General features: G+C 46.5%; 1 protein-coding gene across 4 annotated transcripts in view; it reads left to right on the top strand.

Moving 5' to 3' along the window:
• Nucleotides 1–20,264, top strand: part of PITPNC1 (phosphatidylinositol transfer protein cytoplasmic 1) — a 302,891-nt gene that overhangs the window by 163,236 nt on the left and 119,391 nt on the right. For all 4 annotated transcript variants that reach the window (XM_045299352.1, XM_004707282.2, XM_045299353.1 and 1 more), the window contains 2 exons: nt 15,460–15,548; nt 17,120–17,127. In XM_045299352.1, coding sequence (XP_045155287.1) covers nt 15,460–15,548; nt 17,120–17,127 — 97 coding nt within the window. The remainder of the gene's footprint in view (nt 1–15,459; nt 15,549–17,119; nt 17,128–20,264) is intronic.

The following is a 20,264-nucleotide window of genomic DNA, read 5'->3' as shown; positions in this document are numbered from 1 at the left end:
ACCGTACTTGTTCAATCTGTATGCTGGGCAAATCATCAGAGAAGCTGGACCACATGAAAAACATGATATCGGGGTTGGAGGAAGGCTTATGAACAACCTTTGATATGCGGATGACTCCACCTTGCTTGCTGAAAGTGAGGAGGCCTTGATGTAAAGAAGACCAAAATCCTCCCAACCGGACCAATAGAGGGAGTAGCAGGATGACTGGATAAAAGCTGGAAGCTGTCGAGGGCTTCATCTTGCTTGGATCCACAATGAGCGCTCATGGAAGCAGCAGTCATGAGATCAAAGCAGGCAGTGCTTGGTTAATGTGCTGCACTTTTGAAAGGGTTGAAGAGCAAGGATGGTACTTTGAGAACTAAGGTGTGTCTGACCCAGTCACCTCATTTACATGTGAAAGTTGGACATTGCTTCACGCAGCCCAAAGTACGTAAATTCGATGCGTTTGAATTATGGTGCTGGCAAGACTATGGAAAACTCCGCGGGCTGCCAAAAGAACAAACAGACCTGTCTTGGCAGAAGTACAGCCAGCATGCCCCTTAGGGCAAGGATGGCAAGACTTCATCGCATGCTCGTGGAATGTGTTCTCAGGAGAGACCGTCCGTGGCGAAGGACATCTGTTTAGTAAAGTAGAAGGGCAGGAAAAAGAGGGAGAGCCTCGACACGACGGATTGACACATGATTGTGACAGTGGGCTGACACCGAGGACCCCTGTGAGGATGGCATTTCGTTCGGTGTTGGAACAGACTTGGCAGAATCCAACGACAACCACGTATTAACCTTGACAGCCAAAGGGGGCAGTAACAGCACAGACAAGAAAGCCAACCGAAGTTAAGAACCTGGACGTGAAATTCTAAATAAGGCATTATTATTATCTTATAATAATAATAACAACATGTAAGGGAGCTTAAAACGTTTGCGGAAAAAATGGAACTAAAAGATAATAGAATGTTTCCACGAACTTAAAAAAAAACTCTCAGATGTCATGATATTATCAGATTTCTCTCAGAAATTTAAAAATAATTAATAACTCTTCTGGCATATTTTACTGCAGTGAAGTCAGTAACAAGATAAAGATTACTTAACCAATTCAATAAGATAATGATGATATATGATTATAATTTGCAAATAAATTATTATCTAATGGAAATTTTGGGCATATGAGATATGTTAAAAGGAATGAGATTGTTAACATTGGTATGAGATTCCAGCAAAATTGCTGAATATAAGACCAATATACAAAAAGCAATCATCTTATTACTTGACAGAGAAAATATACTGTTTTTAAAATTCCATTTACAATACAACAGCAAAAGATACCTAATGGTACCTAGTAATGACTCAATTAGATATGTAATATCTTTTGGACATAAATACAAAACATCGGAGAAAGAAATTTATTAAAGCTCTGATAAGTAATAAGGTATACCATATTCATGAATGAGAATTTCTATGTTACAAATAAGCCATTAACTCCCAAATCAATCTAAAAATTTAACCCAAGTAGAGTTAATGAGATAAAAATGAACTCTTCAACATAGGTGTTGTAATGATGGATTTCTAATTAAGAAAACAAATTCCAGATTGCGTAAAGACCAAAATGGGGATGGGGATGGGCTGTAAAAAATTTAGAAGAAAATTTAAGTCAATCTCTTTGTGATTTGAGAACTATTTTAAGACTAAGTAAAGAAGATGTAATTAAGTTGTTAATCCTCACATAGCAAAAAACAGATACATAAAAATAAATCTCTGTGTGGCCAAACATGCCCCAAATACAAAGAACAGCCCTTCTTTGGAAGAAAATATCTGCAACATACATATTAATCAAGAACTGATATTCAGCTATATAGCAAGAACACTTATAGACTTTTAATTTTTTATTTTATTTTTTTAATAAGAAAAGACAGAATAATGGCTAATATACATATGAAAAGTGACCACCATATAGGAAATAACTAATTAAAACAATAGTAGCATTCCTTTTAACATGCATGAAATTGGCAAAAATAAAAAAATTTGATAATCACAGGGCTTGGGAAAGTATGTAAGAAGACAAAAACTAATGTAAACTGGTCCCATCTTTTAAAAGAGCAATTGGGAATAATTAGAAAAGTTGAAAATGTGCATACCTGCTACTTAGGAATAATATTTCCAGGTTGAAACCCTAAACAAAAATCTTAAACAAATAGACATATGCAGGGATTAATTGTGATTAACTATATGTAGTGGGAAATAAATGAAAACAGTCTAAATCTCAGAAAATAGGAACACATTGTGGTATGTTCATATAATAGGACCCTCCACAACAGGTAAATTTAATGAGTTACTTTGATAAATGTCAAAACTCTAACAATTTACAGTTAGTAAATTGTAAATAGATAATTGTGCCAGTTCTTAAAAAATTATTTATATGGAGAGTATTCCAACAATTGTGTTTGTACACACATTACTTAGACATAGATAATTTACAGATAGCTATACAGAGTAAGTTGTTTGAATATATAGTAAAGAACCCTGGTGGTGTAGTGGTTATGTGTTGGGCTATTGACTCCTAGGTCAACAGTTCAAAACTACCCAGTTCTCTGTGGGAGAAAGATGAGGCTTTCCAGGAAACATTCACAGTCTCAGAAACCCACAGGGGCGGTCCTACCTTGTCCTGCAAAGTCACAATGAGTTGGGGTTGATTCTTTGCATTTGGAGTTTGGTATACATAGTAAAAATATAAAATATGGGACAAACTACTCTCTGATTAGTGGTCATCTTTGGGAAAGAAGAGTAGTGAGTTGAAGTGGTTGTAAACCAACTATGCTTGTAACACTTTCTCCACTCCCACCCCCGAGTTTGTTTTGATTTGTTTTTTTAAATAAGAGAAAGATCCATGACAGTTACAGAAAAACATGTACTTGTTAAATCTGGGTGATAATGTTCATATTCATAGAATTGTACACCCAAGAAAGTCTGTCTTACTGTATGATCATCTAAATGAAAATCATGCACGCTCCAACCCTCCTGGCAGCAGACTGACGGACTCTTCAAAAGAGCACATTTCCTCACGTCTTCCCTCAGTGGAGCTGGCTGTGGTGTTCTGGTCCGCAGATCCCTATGTCCATTTGAAGAGTGTCCACAGGGCAGTGAGTTCTGAGGGTCCTGCTGGACTGGCAGTAGCTGAAACGTTCCAGGTGCCCACTTAATTCATTTTGGGGGTTTTAGAAAATGTATTTTATGGTGATTTGGGTACACGTTTATGAACCAGTCAGTAATTCAGACATATTTTGACTCAACCCCCCCCCTCCCCAACATAACAGCATTGATTGCAATCCCTACTTGCAATCCCTACAAGGTATCAGCCAGCACTCTTCCCCCCTCCTCCTGTGTTTACCGGGTCCATTTGACTTCTTTCCGATGTCTTCTTGCCCTCTGAGCTCTATCCCTGGGCAATTGCTGCCTTTTGGACCTCCTGTGGTTGATGATATACGGAGTGTGTGCCTCCCTGGGGTTACCGTTTACCGCGTAGGCCTATCATTTGACTGAGAGCTGAGCCCAGGGGTGAGTTCAGTTCCAGGCCTGTAGGGTGTGGTTGAAGGGTATTATGTCAAGGGTTCCACCGGTCTCTCTCAGACCAGTAAGCTGATTAGCCTTTTGCATTAGTTTGATTTTGGTTCCACAAGTTTCCTCCCCTGCGACCCAGGACCTCCTGTTGTGATCCCTTTCAGAGCAGGTGGGCAGTGGTAGCCAGACACCATCGAGTTCTGGTCCCAGGTTCAAGGAGGCTGGGGTTTGTGTGGTCCCCTAATCCTCTGGCCCAATTGTTTGCTGCCATCTTTGATTTTCCTCCCTCTTCTTTAACAGTGGTTGCACCGTAGACAGCCACTAACACGTTTTCAAGACACCATTCGCTACTCCCCCAAGGAGCATGTCGAACGTTGACCCGAACTATTTTCTGACAGTTGTGTGAAGACAAGGTCACCCAGGCCATGGTCCTGGTTCCTCAGGATCAGCGAGTCATTCCCCGAAGCTGTCCGATTCTGGTTAAGAAGATTTCATGACTTTGCCACCTGTCTGTTTAGTATTTTATAAACAAAAATATCATTGTCCCATGGGCCTGCCATCATAGGACATGTGATCGAATGGACATAACGAGTGTCAATCTTAAGTCAACCCGGATGTGAAGCCAAACCACATTCAGAACGACTTTATAGATTGACTGTGACAAGTACACACGAGAGACCCTCGAAGCCCTCAAAGCGTGTGCATTCGGGCCCGTGGGCCAGTTTATGTGGAGAACAAGACATTGCTCCAAAGGGAGTTAGAAGAACAAATGCCCAAAGAGAGCCCAAGACGTTCCTCTCTTGATGGGCAGGCAGTCTGGCTGGTGTCGAAGATCTGTAGCTGGGTGGTCAGCCCAACCCAGTCTGAGGCCACGTGAGCCAGGGTTCCTCATTGCAAGACGGAGAACCCGTCTCGATTGGAACGGACAGTGAATGATGGGCATTACAGGCTTGAGGATGAGCAGGATCCGGGGCAGCTTCAGGGCCAAGGGCCCCAATCATGACCACCATTTTAAAGTAGAACCGGACTGCCATCACTGTCCCACACCAGGGTCACCTTCAGCCATCACCCCCAAAAACTGTCATGGTGAATCCTCATTGTCATTTGATTTTCTTTCCATCACTTATTCCAAAGACCCAAACATAAGCATCCCATTGAGGAAGAGATGATGTCTATTTTTAGGCTTGTTTTTTTAGCCATGAAGTGTCATGTTCTTCACCAACACGGCTGTGGGATTAATTAGGCTGTGTTGGCAGCTGCCAGTCAGGGAGGGCTGCCAGTTTCTAACGGTGATTCCACTAAGCGCCTGAATCTTATTTGCATGGAGAAAACAACATTTCTCCCTCCTCGTGTCTCCGGCTGTCTGTGGCAACCTTTCCTGGCCTCTGGTAGTTCTGGGTAGGAGAGAGTTAAGAAGGCTTGTGCCCTGTTTAACTGGGCAAACAAAGCCACCAGCTGGTGGCTTTACCTAACAGCTTGTCAGGTGAGCCTTGTTGCCATGGTTTGGGTTTCTCTGTGTCATTCCTTCTTCCTCTTCTTCCAAATCTGTGAGTTGGAGGGTGAATCTCTCTCATTCCCCACCTCTTCCCCTGAGTCAGAAGAGCCTCCTGCCCAGGCAGCAGGTATAGAGAGTGTCAGAGCTACAGCTTCAACCCTAGTAGCTTATGTTCACGTGAAAGCATTTCTGTTCATTATGGACTTCTAAAAGTACGATCCTCATTCATTCAAAAAGAATCTATTGAACACTTACTGTATGCTAGGCAGCATTCCGGGTGCTGGAGATCTGGTGCGGGGACCGTGTCTGGCCTCCTCTGGCTTTACTAGGAGAGAAGGAGAGTCCACTTGTCCATCTACCCAAGGATGATTCCCATGACGCAGAGTTCAGGCACGCCCCCATCCTCACCGATTGTTTCTCCCAAGCACTCTAGCCCTCTGCTAGGTTCAATAATGCATTGTCAGCAGCACGCAGAATTCACAGATAATATTCACAATTGTGAGGCTTTATGAGGGAAGCTAACAAGTTACAAATCAGGATAAAAAACATTAAAGTTCTTTGCCCAAAATGCCTCTTCTTGGCCGTGCTCATAGGCACATTTCTCTCTGGTTCTTGGCCTCAACCACGAAGCCCCTTGGCTTCTGATCTACTTGGGCAGGTGTAACAAAGTTCCTTTCAAACAAAATAGAAAAACAAACTCACTTCCACTGAAGCAATGCCAACTCATAGTCACCCTACAGGACAGGGTCAATTTGCCCCTCCCCCCGCCCCCGTGAGTTTCTGAGATGGCTTTAAAAAAAAAATCCTTTGATTGGAGGCTCGTACAACTCTTATCACAATCATCCATCCATCCATTGTGTCAAGCACATTGGTACATTTGTTGCCATCATCATTCTCAAAACATTTGCTTTGTACTTAAGCCTTTGGTATCAGCTCCTCACCTGGTTGAAGAGCCAGCTCTGCAACCCTCGGGGTGTCTTGGCTTGAAGCAGTATCTGCCTGCCTGACCGTATGGCCATCCTTCCTCTGCTCCTGTCTGTGTAACTTCTCATCTGTCATCAAGACGCTGGCTAGATCAGATTCAGACTCACCGTTTCCCAGTGTGATGTCCTAGTAACATCGTTAAAGACCCTGTTTCCAAACAAGATCACACTCCGAGGTACAGGTACAGAGGGAGGGCGTCAACACCGTGCTTTGGTGTAACACAATTCTGTCCAGAGCACCTGCCCTGATGGGGCTCTCGTTGTAGCTGGGAGGGACAGACAATAGATACGATCGATAGCCATGACCCAACAAGAAGATGCTATAGCTTTGTAGAAGGTGGTAACTGCTATGGGAGAGAAAATGGAGCATACTTTTCAGCCCCTGTTGTTCGATTCCCGCCTCATCTAAGTATTCTGGGACAGGCCAAGGGTTTCATGCTGCTAGGCCCACCCTATCTTCCACACCCTCATCTGCTCCCATGGGTGGGGCGGGTCATAGACAGGACATTTTTAGGGCTGGTTGTCCTCTTAGCATCAAGATAAGCGTTTCCCTTCTTAGGCTTGCCACCTTCCCGACTGATGATGTTCATGTGTGTGACCTGCTCCCCACCCTTCCAGCCACGAGACCTTAATGCCACCCCATCGGGCACCTTCCAAGAACCCTTGCGAGGCACAGCACCTTTTCCCAGAATCCCCCACACAGACTGCCTTTGTAAGTAGGGAGAGCAGTGGTGGTTATCTGCTGTGTCCAACTTCAAGGAACTCAGTTTCTGGAACTCTCTGTGGGTGTCACCCCAGCAGCCCTGCCTCCCACTGGTCTGGGTACTCAGCTCTCCTCTTTGCTGCCACCAGAAGCATTAGGTTAAAAGCAGAACAAGAAGACCAGCCAGAACAACCATTTAGCAGAGTAAGGGAGTAGATCACAGCAGCTGGATAGGAATTTTAAAAGACCTCAGAAATCACTGCCCATAGACCTGGAGAGGAGCAATTGATTATGAGCAAATAATTGTCAAATGCCAGGTTTCGGTGCAAAGGAAAAACAAAAGGTCAGAGTATTCCTACTGGAGCAGTGGAAAATGAAGAGATAAAAGTAGCTGGTTCCTTTTTATTTTTTTAATCCTTTTTCAATGGGCTACCGTTTTTTTGAGCATAATGTTGGTGTAGAAAGTGGCAGATTGCATGGGCACTGCCTGAGGGACTCTCCCGAGTGACACTGTGCGTGTGCTATGGGAAGGGCTGAGTCACTCATTGTTGGAAACGCTGAAGCCCCCGATTTTCAGAGAAGACCATCGTAATCCTGTCCCCTGTTGAGAAAATGAGAAGGGCCTAGAGAGACCATATTCAGCCTGGTGATGTTCAGGCCCTTCAAGAGCAAGCATATTCCCCAAGGAGCATGGACTGCACTGTGAGATTAGATCCCTGGGCGAATTCAGCGATGATCTGGGCTGTAAAATGGCAGAAACTTCTCATGGAGGGACAGTTGGGTTTTCAGTTCTGGGAGCTCTTTATGAACTCGGTTAGCACTCTGAGCCTGAAACCAATTGAGGGTGCACCGTAGGGCCTTCTCACTTGGCCAGCTATTGTTGAGGGAAGCCGGGGAATTTATGAGATAAGAGACGGTAAGACAGGCTGTGTTAGGCAGGGTTCTCTAAAGAAACAAACCAGGACTTATGAATATAAGTATACGTATACATATACATATATATATATATTCATAAGGGTTTACTTCAACTCACTCACATGGGCTGCTGGGTCCAAGTTCAAGGAAGCAGACAACAGAGTCCTCCCTGGGGCAAGGCAAGCCGAGTCTGCCCACAGGCAGCAAGCAGCAGGGTGGATCACCAACAGTCAGTAGCTCAGCAGCTTAGTGAACCAGGCCCAGATGGGCTATCAAACACAAGCAATGCAAGGCAATGGAATCCACCAGCCTGAAGCTCAAGCAATGTATGTGCCAGCAATGTAGCAAAACAGGTCTCTCTAGCAAAACAGGAGCCTCAAGCTCTAGCAACATGATCCATGGATTGGCCTGGTCCACAGGTAGTGTAGCTTACAGGTTGAGGCAGAGAACTAGCTACAGCAACAGCACACATGCTTCAATCGCCAGAGAGCAAGAGGAAAGGGGGCGGGCCTTGCAGAGCCATTTACCATATATACTCGAGTATAAGCTGACCCGAATATCAGCCGAGGCACCTAATTTTTTTGGTTTCTTTTTTTTTTTTTAATCATTTTATTTGGGGCTCATACAACTTTTTAAAAAATTAATTTTATTGGGGGCTCATACAATGCTTATTACAATCCATACATACATCCATTGTGTCAAGCACAACTGTACATCTGTTGCCATCATCATTCTCAAAATATTTGCTTTCTACTTGAGTCCTTGGTATCAGCTCCTTATTTTTCCCCTCCTTCCTTGCTTCCCCCTCCCTCATGAACCCTTGATAATTTATAAATTATTATTATTTTGTCATATCTTACACTGCCCGATGTCTCCCTTCACCCACTTTCTATTGTCCATCCCCCAGGGAGGGAGTTATATGTACATCCTTGTAATCAGTTCCCCCCTTCTACTCCACCTTGCTCCATCCTCCTGGTATCACCACTCTTGGCACTGGTCCTGAGGGGTTCATCTGTCCTGGATTCCCTGTGTTTCCAGTTCCTATATGTACCAGTGTACATCCTCTGGTTCAGCCAGATTTGTAAGGTAGAATTGGGATCATGATAGTGGGGCAGAGAAAGCATTTAAGAACTAGAGGAAAGTTGTGTTTCATCGTTGCTACCCTGCACCCTGACTGGCTCATCTCCTCCCCACAGATCCTTCTGTAGGGGGATGTCCAGTTGCCCACAGATGGCTTTGGGTCCCCAATCTGCATTACCCTCATCCCCAATGATATGTTTTTTTTATTTTTTCTTGATGCCTGATACCTGATCCCTTCGACACCTCATAATCACACAGTCTGGTGTGTTTCTTCCATGTGGGCTTTGTTGCCTCTCCATGAGATGGCCGCTTGTTTACCTTCAAGCCTTTAAGACCCCAGATGCCATATCTTCTGATAGCCAGGCACCATCAGCTTTCTTCACCACATTTGCTTATGCACCTGCTTTTTCTTCAGCGATTGTGTCAGGAAGGTGAGCATCATGGAGTGCCAGTTTAATAGAACAAAGTGTTCTTGCATTGAGGGAGTACTTGAGTGGAGGCCCAATCTCCATCTGCTACCTTAATACTAAACCTATAAATATATGCACATAGGTCTATTTCCCCACCATCATAAATAAATATATTTACATATGTACATACCTGTATTTAGACCTCTATAAATGCCCTTTATCTCCTAGTTCTTTCCTCTATTTCCTTTTACTTTCATCTTGTCTCACTATCATGCTCAGCCTTCATTTGGGTTTCAGTATTTCCTCTCTGTTACATTACCCTTGCTCAAGCCCTCCTAGGCTTCCCATGCCCCCCTCGTCACCGATCTTGGATCACTTGTTGTTCCCTTGTCCCTGAGTTTGTTAACACCACTTCCTTTCCCCCACGTTCCCCTCTCCCATGTCCCCCCAGAACTGTCGGTCCCGTTGTTTTCTCCCCTGGATTATTCATCCAGGTATGTTCCTTTCTTGATTTGCTCCATTTTGGAGGGTTCAGATCATGCTACTTCCCCCACATGTGGCCCCAGAAATGCCCTCTGTCACACTCTGCTCCAACAAGGGGACAGCATGACAGGAGCTGTTGTCAGTTGCCCAGTCCCCTCTGTGTCCCATTAGCTCCCCACAGAGACGTCATCCTCCGAGCCTGGTGGGGTCCAGTCCGGCTCTCTTTCTCTTCCTCCCTCCCGGCCTGCCTCTGTGTGGGTGTGGTATGCTGGCCCCTCTCCCCAACCTGTGGGTTCAGTTCTGCTCTCTGCCACACCCACTTCTTGGGAGAGGTCATTTTGGCTCTGGTTGAGCCCAGCTCTGTAGCTCTCTCTTCATGCATCCTTCCATGTGGTGAGGCACTTAATTTTACCACAAAAAACCTGCATTAAAAAGTGTGCTGAAAAAACCCAGCTTATACTTGAGTATACTGTATCTCTTTGCCCTCCAATCAAACCTCCACCTGATTAATCCCACATGTTCCTATGGACCAGGTTGGCACAATAACCCTACCTAACACACGGGCCCACAGGGACTCTGCCATGTCACCTATGTCTAGGGATGGTTTCTCAAGCATGGCACTAGTGACGTTTGGAACAGGGTAGTTCTTTCGGCTGGGCTGTCCTGTACCCAGGAGCACCTCCCCCGGTGCTCACCAGAAATGTGTCCACCAAAAACATCTCCAGACATTGCCTTAAAAGCCCCTCGAGGAAAAGTTAGGGGGAACGTGATCGTGGGGCAGGAGGAAGGCAAAAGGAAACAGAGGAAGGACCTAGGAAGCAAAGCTATAGATAGAGGTATAAGCATAGGTGTGCACATATGTAAATACCTTAGTCCATAAAAATAGAGGTACTGGACTATGTACATATACTTATATGGCAATGCACTGAGGCAATGGATGGACTTCAGGCCTCTGCTCATACCCTCCCTCAATACAAGAACACTTTGTTCTAACAAACTAGCATTTTGTGATGCTCACCCTCCCTGCACAATCGCTGAAGACATAATGGGTGCATAAGCAAATGTGGTGAAGAAAGCAGATGGTGCCTGGCTATTAAAAGATATAGTGTCTGGGAACTTGAAGTTAAACAGGGGGCTATCCAGCAGTGAAGCAACAAGCCCACATGGAAGAAGCACACTAGCCAGTGCAATCATGATGTGTCATCGGGACTGCGTGACAGACATCGGAAGACCCGTGACAAACAAACAGACAAAAACATATGGTTGAGAATGAACGGGATTGGAGCAGAGACCAAAAGCCCATCTGTAGATAATGGAACATCCCCCCACAAAGGGGTCACAGGGAAGGGATGAGCCAACCAGGGTGCAGCAAAGTACCGATGGAACACACAATATGCCTCTGGTTCCTTGAGGCTCACCTACCCCCCACTGTCATGACGCCAAGTGCTGCTTCTCACTCTGGACTAGACCGGAGCATGTACACAGGTATAAATAAGAGATAAAAGCTCCTGGCACATGGAATCCAAGAACAGGACTGGGACTAGCTGTACCAGAAAGGTAGGGGGAAGGCGGTGGCTAGGGGAGGAAGGGGATTGACACATAATCACACACATGCCTCCAGTGGGGAGAACAACAGAAACCATGGGGGATGGGAATCAGAGGTTGGTATGAGATATGAAAAGAATAATAATGTATAATCTATGAAGGAGTCATAAGGGGGGGGGGAATAAAAGAGGAGCTGATCTCAAGGGCTCAATAGAGAGTAATTGTCTAGAAAAGAATGATGGCAACATTTGTACAAGTATGTGTGGTACAATTGATGTATGGATTGTAATAGAGTTATAAAAAACCCCAACAAAATGATATTTTAATTAAAAAACAATGAAATAGAAGCCCCCTGAGGGGCAAAAACCTCCACCTGCATGAGAATTATGGTTGAGGGTAAACAGCATCCCCGTTTGCCCAGCTCCAGCAGGTGTCCTGGAACTTGGGACCCTCAGTGCTAAAACCAGAAAAGTCCCACGCAAACCAGGACAAGTTGTCACCCCACTGTGTCATTGGGGTGCTCCATTTCCTACTACAGCTGAAATGGTAAGGAACCCAACATTTTGAAACACTCTTTCTTCTGGAGGCATTGATGAAGACGTGTGAGGGAATCGGATGCCATTGCAGACCCCATAGAAGTTTCAGAGCATGTCCCTCTTCTTCCTCAGCGTCTCCAGGACTAAGCCTTGGTGACAGGGCCACTGGGAGCTTTGAGCCTGGCCACTGGACCAAGCGGACGTGACTCAAACCATGCTGTCTTTCTGGAAGAGGAACTCTTATGTGACACCTGGGAGTGAGCTTGAGTGACAGCCTCTGTCTTAGAATTATAGTCTGCATGACAGATACATCGTGCAAGTGACAGCAGCAGTGGGGCCTCGTTTAATTCCATTTTCCTTTGCAGGCCGTGACACATCATTGCTATGGGGGAAAATAAGTTTTACTTTCTCAGACAAAAGCGATTTGAATAATGATGTGCTCTGCGGGGAGCAGGGGCTGGGGGCAGGTCTGTGAGTGGGCTTAAATGTATTTAAACAGAGCATCATGGAAATTGTCCCAGAGGCCTCTTGGGTCTGGCCCAGTAACTGCCTTACACCAGGAAAAGCCTCCTTCCCGGGCTAATTAGAGGAGTCACATAAAACCATATCGGCCATCTTGGCCAACTGATTTTTGTCTCTAAGGCTTCTCATCGGAAAAAGGTCATTGATTACAGCGCTGCGTGAGTTGGCAGGTAAAGCAGCTACAATGAGATTCTAGAGTCTGGAGTCCTGGCCATTTACAAATAGGGAAAGTTTCAATGTGAATGGGAAATTGCCGGTGTTGTGGTGGTGGTGTTGTTGTTTTTTCCTGTCTCCCAGAAAACGTTTGTTGCTTAGGCATAGGATTCTGCTGGGAGGCACTTCCGATGGCGTAGCGAATGAGTTAGGCCGGGCTCAGCCCTAGGATACAGCTGGTGAGGAAACAGGGGATTTGGGAATGGAGGCACGGTGGCGCAGCCCCTCCCGTCCATGGGAGTGGAGCCCACGCCTCCTCGGAGTTCTCTGGAAGACGTGTGACCTTGTCTAAGCTAAGCGATGCTTTGGGGGACATTTTCTTCTTGGGTTCAGTCCATTAAAAGCACAAGAAAACCAAGGGTGGATCCCGGCGGCCCCACATGGTGAATGTCAATGGCACCAAAATCTGCACCGAAGTGGTTAGAAACCAGCAAACGCTTTTTAAGCTAAGTGCTACTGAAAGGCTAGGCATTGGGATCCCTTGTAAGTCTCCCTGAATTTAGACCGTGAAGGCTTTCCCCAGTGGGGGAGGGTCAAGATGATTCTAGGTGGGGGTGGGAGGGGTGGAACGGGGTCGCATGGAAGAGGTTGGTGATGGGGCTGGCCTCGCTACTTCTGGGAGACCCGTGCAAGGCAGCCCCTGCAGAAGAAGGGTGCCCGCCGGCAGCTAGGGCGTAGATTCCAAATCGGGGTGGCCTGAGGGCAGGGTAGAACTGCCCCGTGGTTTTCCGAGACTGTTGCTCTTAGCCTCCGCCTCCTCCCACAGAGCAGCTGGTGGTTTCGAACTGTTGGCCTTTGGATGATCAGCCCACGCTGCCACCAGCACTCCTAATGTACATCTCCCCTGACAGAGAGGAATCAATCAGCACGTGCAGCGAGACCACACTGAGTCGTAAGCGGAAAAAACACGGCGGCCCTCACATTTCGCCGCATCTGGCATTTTTCACAGTGAAAAAAATGTTCAAAAGCAACCAAGCAGGTCCAGAGTTATTTTTGCCCCTCCCTGCGTCAACCCCAGTGGCACCCCGGCTTCAGTGGCTGCTGGAATAAACACCAGGAAAGCTCTAAAATGTCCCGTGGGGAGCAGCCCTGCCCACTGGAGCTGTGCACGGAAGGTGACTGAGCAGCGGGGACCAGCGATGGTGTGACAGGAGGGCGCCTTCTGCTTGATGGCAGCCGGAGAATGGTTATGGGAAATCTCACATGGCCTCGGCCTGCTCCTCCCAGCCCACAGAGAGCTGCAGCCTCTGTCCGACACTCACCCATTCGGATCTCCCCACTTGTTTTCACTCTGGTAAACCGCCCAGGTCTTGGGGTTAGGTCCCGAGAGCCCTGAAAACACTTATTTGTCTTTTGGAAAAGCAGGACCTGGATTCGGTCAGGAGGACCAGAATCCATCGCAGAAGGCTTGGCAGATGCACCGTGTTGTGCTGGCTCCCTTCAATGCCACATCCTAGAGGGGCCTGGGATTGGGAGTTCTCCTGACTTGATGGCCTCCTTTCTTAGGATTCGAAACTGCCTCTTCCTGGTTCCTTGTTGCCCACGTGCAGCCCCCAGGAGCTGAGCATGGGCAGCCTCTCCCTGGGTCTGTTGTATCGCTGGGCAATACATGCCCAACATGTATTGCTGTGCACACCAGAATGGAATATAAACCCAATGGTAGCAGCTGGGAAGTTGGAACACCCCAGGGCAGAGCACTGGGCTGGGATCTCGCAACTCTCTTTTACCTTATGCCCAAATAGAATATCGAGCCCTTCCTCTGGGTGAGGACTATGCTGCAGGGTTTGCTGCAGAAGGAAAACAAACCTAATTAGTACTTGGTTGACAAAGGATCAGGGACCTGTGCCCCTGGGGTTTCTTTGTTTTGAAGATTTGTTCTCTGCAAATGGCCCTGGAGGCTCTATTCCTTGGGCTGCCACAACAAATGACCACAAATCAGGTGGCTTGATGCAGGGGAAATAGAGCCCCTCACAGTTCTCGAGACCTGAAGTCCAAAATCTAGATGTTAACAGGGTGGGTTGCTTCTGGAGAGTGTGCAGGGAGCCTCTCCCTAGGCTTCTGGGAATGCCTAGTGACCCTTGGCATTTCTTGGCTGTGGACGCAGCACTCCAGGCTCGGCCTTTGTCTTCCCCTGGCCCTCCCACCCTGTGCCCATCTCCATCTTCTTTCTCCAGGAGGACACCGGCCATTGGATTGGGGGTCCACCCCATTTCCCCCCCCCCGCCACCCGGACAGAACCTTTCTGGAGTTCCTTAACCTGCTAACATCTGCAGAGACCTGATTTCCAGATAAGGGCATATCTACAGGTGCTTGGGGCTGGACTTGGACTGTGCACACGTGTGTGAGTGCGTGTGTAATAGTTGGACGTAGCCTTTTGAGGAGACACAATTCCGCTTACTTTACAATCTTCAAAGGATTGTATTTGTTCCTGTTTGTGTCTCTCAACTTGTTTTTCTCAGCTCTTTTTGTTCACTTGCAACACACTGCTCATTTGGCTGTTAGGCTGGAGCCTGACTCTTAGGTTTGCTTCTGCCGTCCTGCACCTGGATATAAGCATCCCTTGCTGCCCTTCCACGGTACCACTCCCAGGAGCCGGAGCCTGGGACAAAGGCTAGGCTGGCCAAACCCACACCAGGCTGTACCCTTCTACTTTTACCTATTTTAAAAGTACCTGACTGTGCATAGAAAATGATGACCTGGGTTCTGTAGACTAGAAACAGGTGAGCCCCGGTGATACCGTGGGTTTCTGCTAACCTCCAGGCCAGCAGTGGGAAACCACCAGCCATTCCACGGGAGAAAGACGAGGCTTTCTGCTCCCATAAAGATGTACAGTCTCCCGTGCCTGAGCCAGAATGGACTCTCTGGCCGTTAGAGAGGGTGAGACCAGAGGCGGGGAGAGACGGCCAGGCAGAGAAGAGATGCTGCCCATCTCATTGGTATTCTTTAGCAGCTGCGGTAGCGAATTAAGATTCTGAGCAGACACTAATGGTTTTGTGTGTGTTTTCCTTTCTTGTCTGTCTCTTAGCAAACTGCCTAGTTGGGCCAGAGCCGTTGTCCCGAAAATATTTTACGTCACCGAGAAGGCTTGGAACTATTATCCCTACACAATCACAGGTAAGTCCCTCATACCATCAGTCCATCACAGGCAGCACATGCAAGGACATAGCAGACACTGAGTTCCACTGGTTTGGGATTGAATCTCTGTGGGACAACACTCCAAATGTGGGCCGTGCTCACAGGCTGTGTCCCCGTTTCTACATCGCCAAGAGGCCATTAACCAAAGGGAAACAGTAACACACAGAGATTACTCCATGAACATCCCACCCTTCCCATGAGAGCTGAAAGAAGCCACTACTGCTTACACGAATCCAGAGGCATGAGCAGCCCTCCTCCAGAGCCGTCTGGGCAGAGAGGACCACTCTTCCTTACTCATCCCCTATTGGACCATGAGTGATGGGCATAGGCGAGACCCTACCTACAGCTGGTCTGCCCCTGACCAGGTAGGTTGGCTACCTGGTCTTGGTGTGCCCCACTTGCACCCAAGCAAGAAAACCAAAACTTCCTCTCCCCGCTATTTGACACCCCTCAGTCTAAATGGCTGTATTTTTCTTTAACCCACGAATCCTCCTGCGTCCTGCCCCCTGACTTTCTGAAGAGCAAAGGAGGTTAGCCCCCAATTCTATCGTTTTACCTTTGCCTCAGGTGAGGCTGGTGGCCTGTTCTGACGTCTAAAGATGCCAGCCGGGAGGAGAATGGAGAAACCCTGACTGCCTGGCTCCTCACAGCATTCTTCTCTCTCCCTTCCATTGTGTCCACACGTTAGTTCATGAACACTCTTCCTGACAGGGATGGTGGAGGGGTGGTGGTCCTGCTAATCCGTTCCAGCTTCCTTTACGGAGCCACTGGCGGAAATGACTGCTGGAAAGAAGGCCGACACCCTTTTTCAGTGGCATTTGTAGAGCCCTCATTATACTTTACTCCCTGTTTCCGCCATCACCGCCAAGTGATTTGAGGCTATGGTGGGCTGTTTATTTTGACTTCCTTGTTGCACATCCCCCTGCCCAACCCCCTTAAAACCTCTTGACTGTGATTTGTAGAAATATTCGGTCCACTATCTCTGCCCCGAGCTACTTCTGTTGCTATTGGCTGGAGGGGCTCCTTGCCCACTTGGAAAGGAGGGACTCCCTGTATCTCTGGACACCAGGGCTAAAAAATCAGACATGTTTGCTGCCTGCTCTGGAAGCCATGAAAATGCCAAGTTCCACTTCAACACCATCAGAGCTAACTCCATTTGTGGGTTATAAAAGCTGCTTTCCCACTTAAAATTATCTCCTTTGTGGTTAATTAAATGCTCTACTGGAATCATTAGTCTTTAATTCTGTTGTTATAATGCCACTGTGTTGGTTTTTAATTAGCCACAAACCTATAGGCTAATTGAATCGTGTCTTATTGTCCTTATCTGGCCAACCACAGAAGTATGAAGAGCTAGGATTTCAAGAGCAAGCCTTACGTATTTATGGAAGGTTAATTTTGGAAGGTCTTTTTTTTTAAGCCCACATCTTTAATAATTGTAACTCAGCATTATTTGTTGGGTTTTTCATGTTATATTGTATAGAAGCATGGTCTATATCATCATTTTCTCTCTTTTTTCCTCCCTGCTCCTCCACATGAACATATGGGATCAGAATACACAGTAAGTTTCATTTAATCATTATTAAATATTTAGTTTAACATCAGTGGTATAATTGGAATGTTCCTGTACTGCTCTTCTTATCAATGTAATAAAAAGAAGAGGAAGCATCGAGATCAGAGGTATTTAAATGTAGGGTATTACATAGCTATAGATAATACATAGTTATAGATAACAATTCTCTTTTGCTCAAGAATATGAATATAAAATTTAAACTGCAAAAGTATCATAAGCAAGGATTTCAAGAGCAAGCGTGCAGATAGACAGTATTTATGAAGGTTTATTTTTGGAAGGAAAGGTTAATTTTTGATAATCACTTCACATAACTAATTTTTGGTTGTGATTTTTACAAAGAGCTTGACTGCTTTATTTGGGATAGTTCATTGTAAGAGAAGAAATGTTTTCTGGAAACATGGTATTGAAAAGATGTTGGTAGTTATCAACACAAGGTGGGGCTTCTACGAACAGGTTTTGACCTGACCCTTTACCGGACAGCCTTGACGCAGGGAGAGAGATATGCAGCACACTTCATCAGAGCTCTCATGAATCATTGAACTTCAGAGTCAGTGCTTAACACTGAGAGGGGGTGGGCTATAATAAGTCTGTGTACAATCACGTGGCTCACTTTCCCCAGTTGCCCCCAACTCAAACTATCATAACAAGACAGTGGTTTATTGGATCGTGAGAGAATTGAGTTTTGGGTCTTCCTCAGCGCAGCCAAAGACAGGGAGAGGAGGGACAGTGACTCATCTCATCCCCGCCGTGACCAGGGTTCCGGACCCCTAGTCAGTGTTCAATAAAGTGTGAATGGCACAATGAAGGCGCCAAGAATAGAAAAGCCGTATCGGGTAGAATGGCAGATAACCACAGGAGTGCCATGTGCTTTGAGCCGGGTGGTCCCGGTTGTCCTCTCTGTCTGCGAAGTTCCAACACAGCGGTCCCCAATTGCTCATCCCAGAACTCGTGCCAGACCACGACTATGTTCTCATCTGTCCTCAGCAAAACAGGAAAAAATTAAAAGTATATATATATATATATGGAAATGTTTTTTCATAAAGTTCCATTTATTTCACTTAAAGGATCACTTGCGAATACATCCCTATATTTGAATACTGAATATCTTTTATGAAATAATAGGAATATATGTGTATATGTGCGTATAGATACACACATATTCACACACACATATAGTCGCTGCTATTTCTCCAATGTCTCTAACTTGAGGAGGAAAAAAACGAGGCAGATTTAGGGCTAATCCGGACAGCCATCTGGACCCTACAAGCAAGCTTTGCCTGGCAAGTAAGAGAAGATAACGCAGAAGGTGGACCTGCAATGACGCCGACTCGGTCGTTTGAGAGGCTGACTCCGACGACCAAGATTAAGGCGTGCTGGCCTGCCGGACTGCAATCGTGAAGTGACTGATAATCTTGGATTTCTGATCATCTCTCGAGTCTTAAACGTGAATGAACTGGTGTTTTAAATGACCCAATCATAATAACCCATTCAGTCCCTCACCTCCTCCCCCCAATTTAGAGCTACATGCAATTTTTACATGTCTGATCTCCAGCAACAACCAGTGATGCCGACCGGCAGCTTCTCTTCTCTGCAGCTGGGTTTCCTCCACTCTGAAGCGGGGCTCTCCCCTCTTCCAGAGGACTCCTAGAAGGCCCCAACAGGACAATGTAGGGGTCAGCAAGCTTTCTGTGGAGGTGATATCAGATAGAAAATATATTCTGACTTGTCTATTGTCTCGGTCTCTGCAGAAGCAGCCAAAAACAACAGTCGACACACTGCCCTGCTCAGCTTTGCCGTGACCAGCAGGCCAAATTTGACCTCCAGCTACCCCCATGGGCTACAGAAAAATCCAGTCCATAGTAAACCATTTAAAGCAGCAGTTCTCAACCTGGGGGTCACGACCCTTTCACGGGGGGCTGCCCAATTCATAACAGTAGCAAAATGACAGTTATGAGTAGCAAGGAAAATAACTTTGTGGTTGGGGGGTCACCGCCACATGAGGAAATGGATGAGAAGGCCGCGGCACGAGGAAGGTTGAGAACCACTGCTTTAAATGGTTTCCCAGCAGCATCCACCCTGAGGCCCATGCCTTCTACCCATTACACCGCGGTCAAGAGGAAGACCTGGCATCCTATTGAATTTTGCTTCCAATACCCATTAGCAATTGCACAAATGACTTTTCTTCTTTAAACGTCCATTACCTCTTCTGTAAGCAGGTACCGTCGCAATAACTCTCTCTCTTAAAGGTTGATATGAAGACTATGTTAAATAATTCACCTAAACATTTAGCGGAGTGCTTGGTGGGAAGTAAATGCTCAATAAACGCATTGTTATGATCTTTTCTACAATGCTCGATGCTACCGTCTTCAGAGTGGAATTTCTGTGGGCTCCTGTCACTGTGTCGCGAGGTTTGACTCCTCGTGACCCCGTCTGTGTGCAGAGAAAGGAGCCCCTGCCTGCACCCTCCTCATAGTCATTGCTGGGTCCCAGCCACGGGGTCAGAGCGTCCTGTTGAGCGTCTTCCTCTTTTCCTCTGACCCTCGGCAATGTCCTTCTCCAGCACTGGCTCCTCTTGATAACTTTCCCAAAGTACATACGATGGAGTCCCCCCATCTAACTTTCTAGGAAGCATTCTGGCTGGACTTCCTGCACGACAGAGTTGTTCTTTCCTCTGGAAGTCCAAGGTTGATTTCGTATTCTTCGACAGGTGGTGGTGTTGTTAGGTACCATCAGGTGGGCTCCCGCTCATAGTGGCCCTGGGTCCAATGGCACAGAACCCTGCCTGAGCCAGCCCCATCCTCACAATCACTGTCAAACTCGAGCCCATCGTAGAAGTCATTGTGTCGGTCCATCTTGGCCAGGGGCTTCCTTTTTTGGCTGCCTCTGCACTTTACCAAGCATGATGTCCTTTTCCAGGGACTTGTCCCTTCAGATAACATGTCCAAAGTACTTGAGATGGAGTCTCCCCATCCTTGCTCCTAAGGAGCATTCTGGTGGTGCGTCTGCCAGGACAGACCTGTTGGTTCTTTCAGCAGTCCATGGTACTTTAACGTAGGCTTCCAGCATCATCATCCAATTGGATTGATTCTTCTTCAGTCTGCCTTATTCAGGGTCCAACTTCCACA

This window comes from Echinops telfairi, unplaced genomic scaffold (genome assembly GCF_000313985.2).
Source record: "Echinops telfairi isolate 266 unplaced genomic scaffold, ASM31398v2 ScPeMD7_7458;HRSCAF=8496, whole genome shotgun sequence".
Taxonomy (NCBI): domain Eukaryota; kingdom Metazoa; phylum Chordata; class Mammalia; order Afrosoricida; family Tenrecidae; genus Echinops; species Echinops telfairi.
Note: the sequence above shows the minus strand (reverse complement) of the source record. Positions and strands in the feature narration are given on the sequence as shown.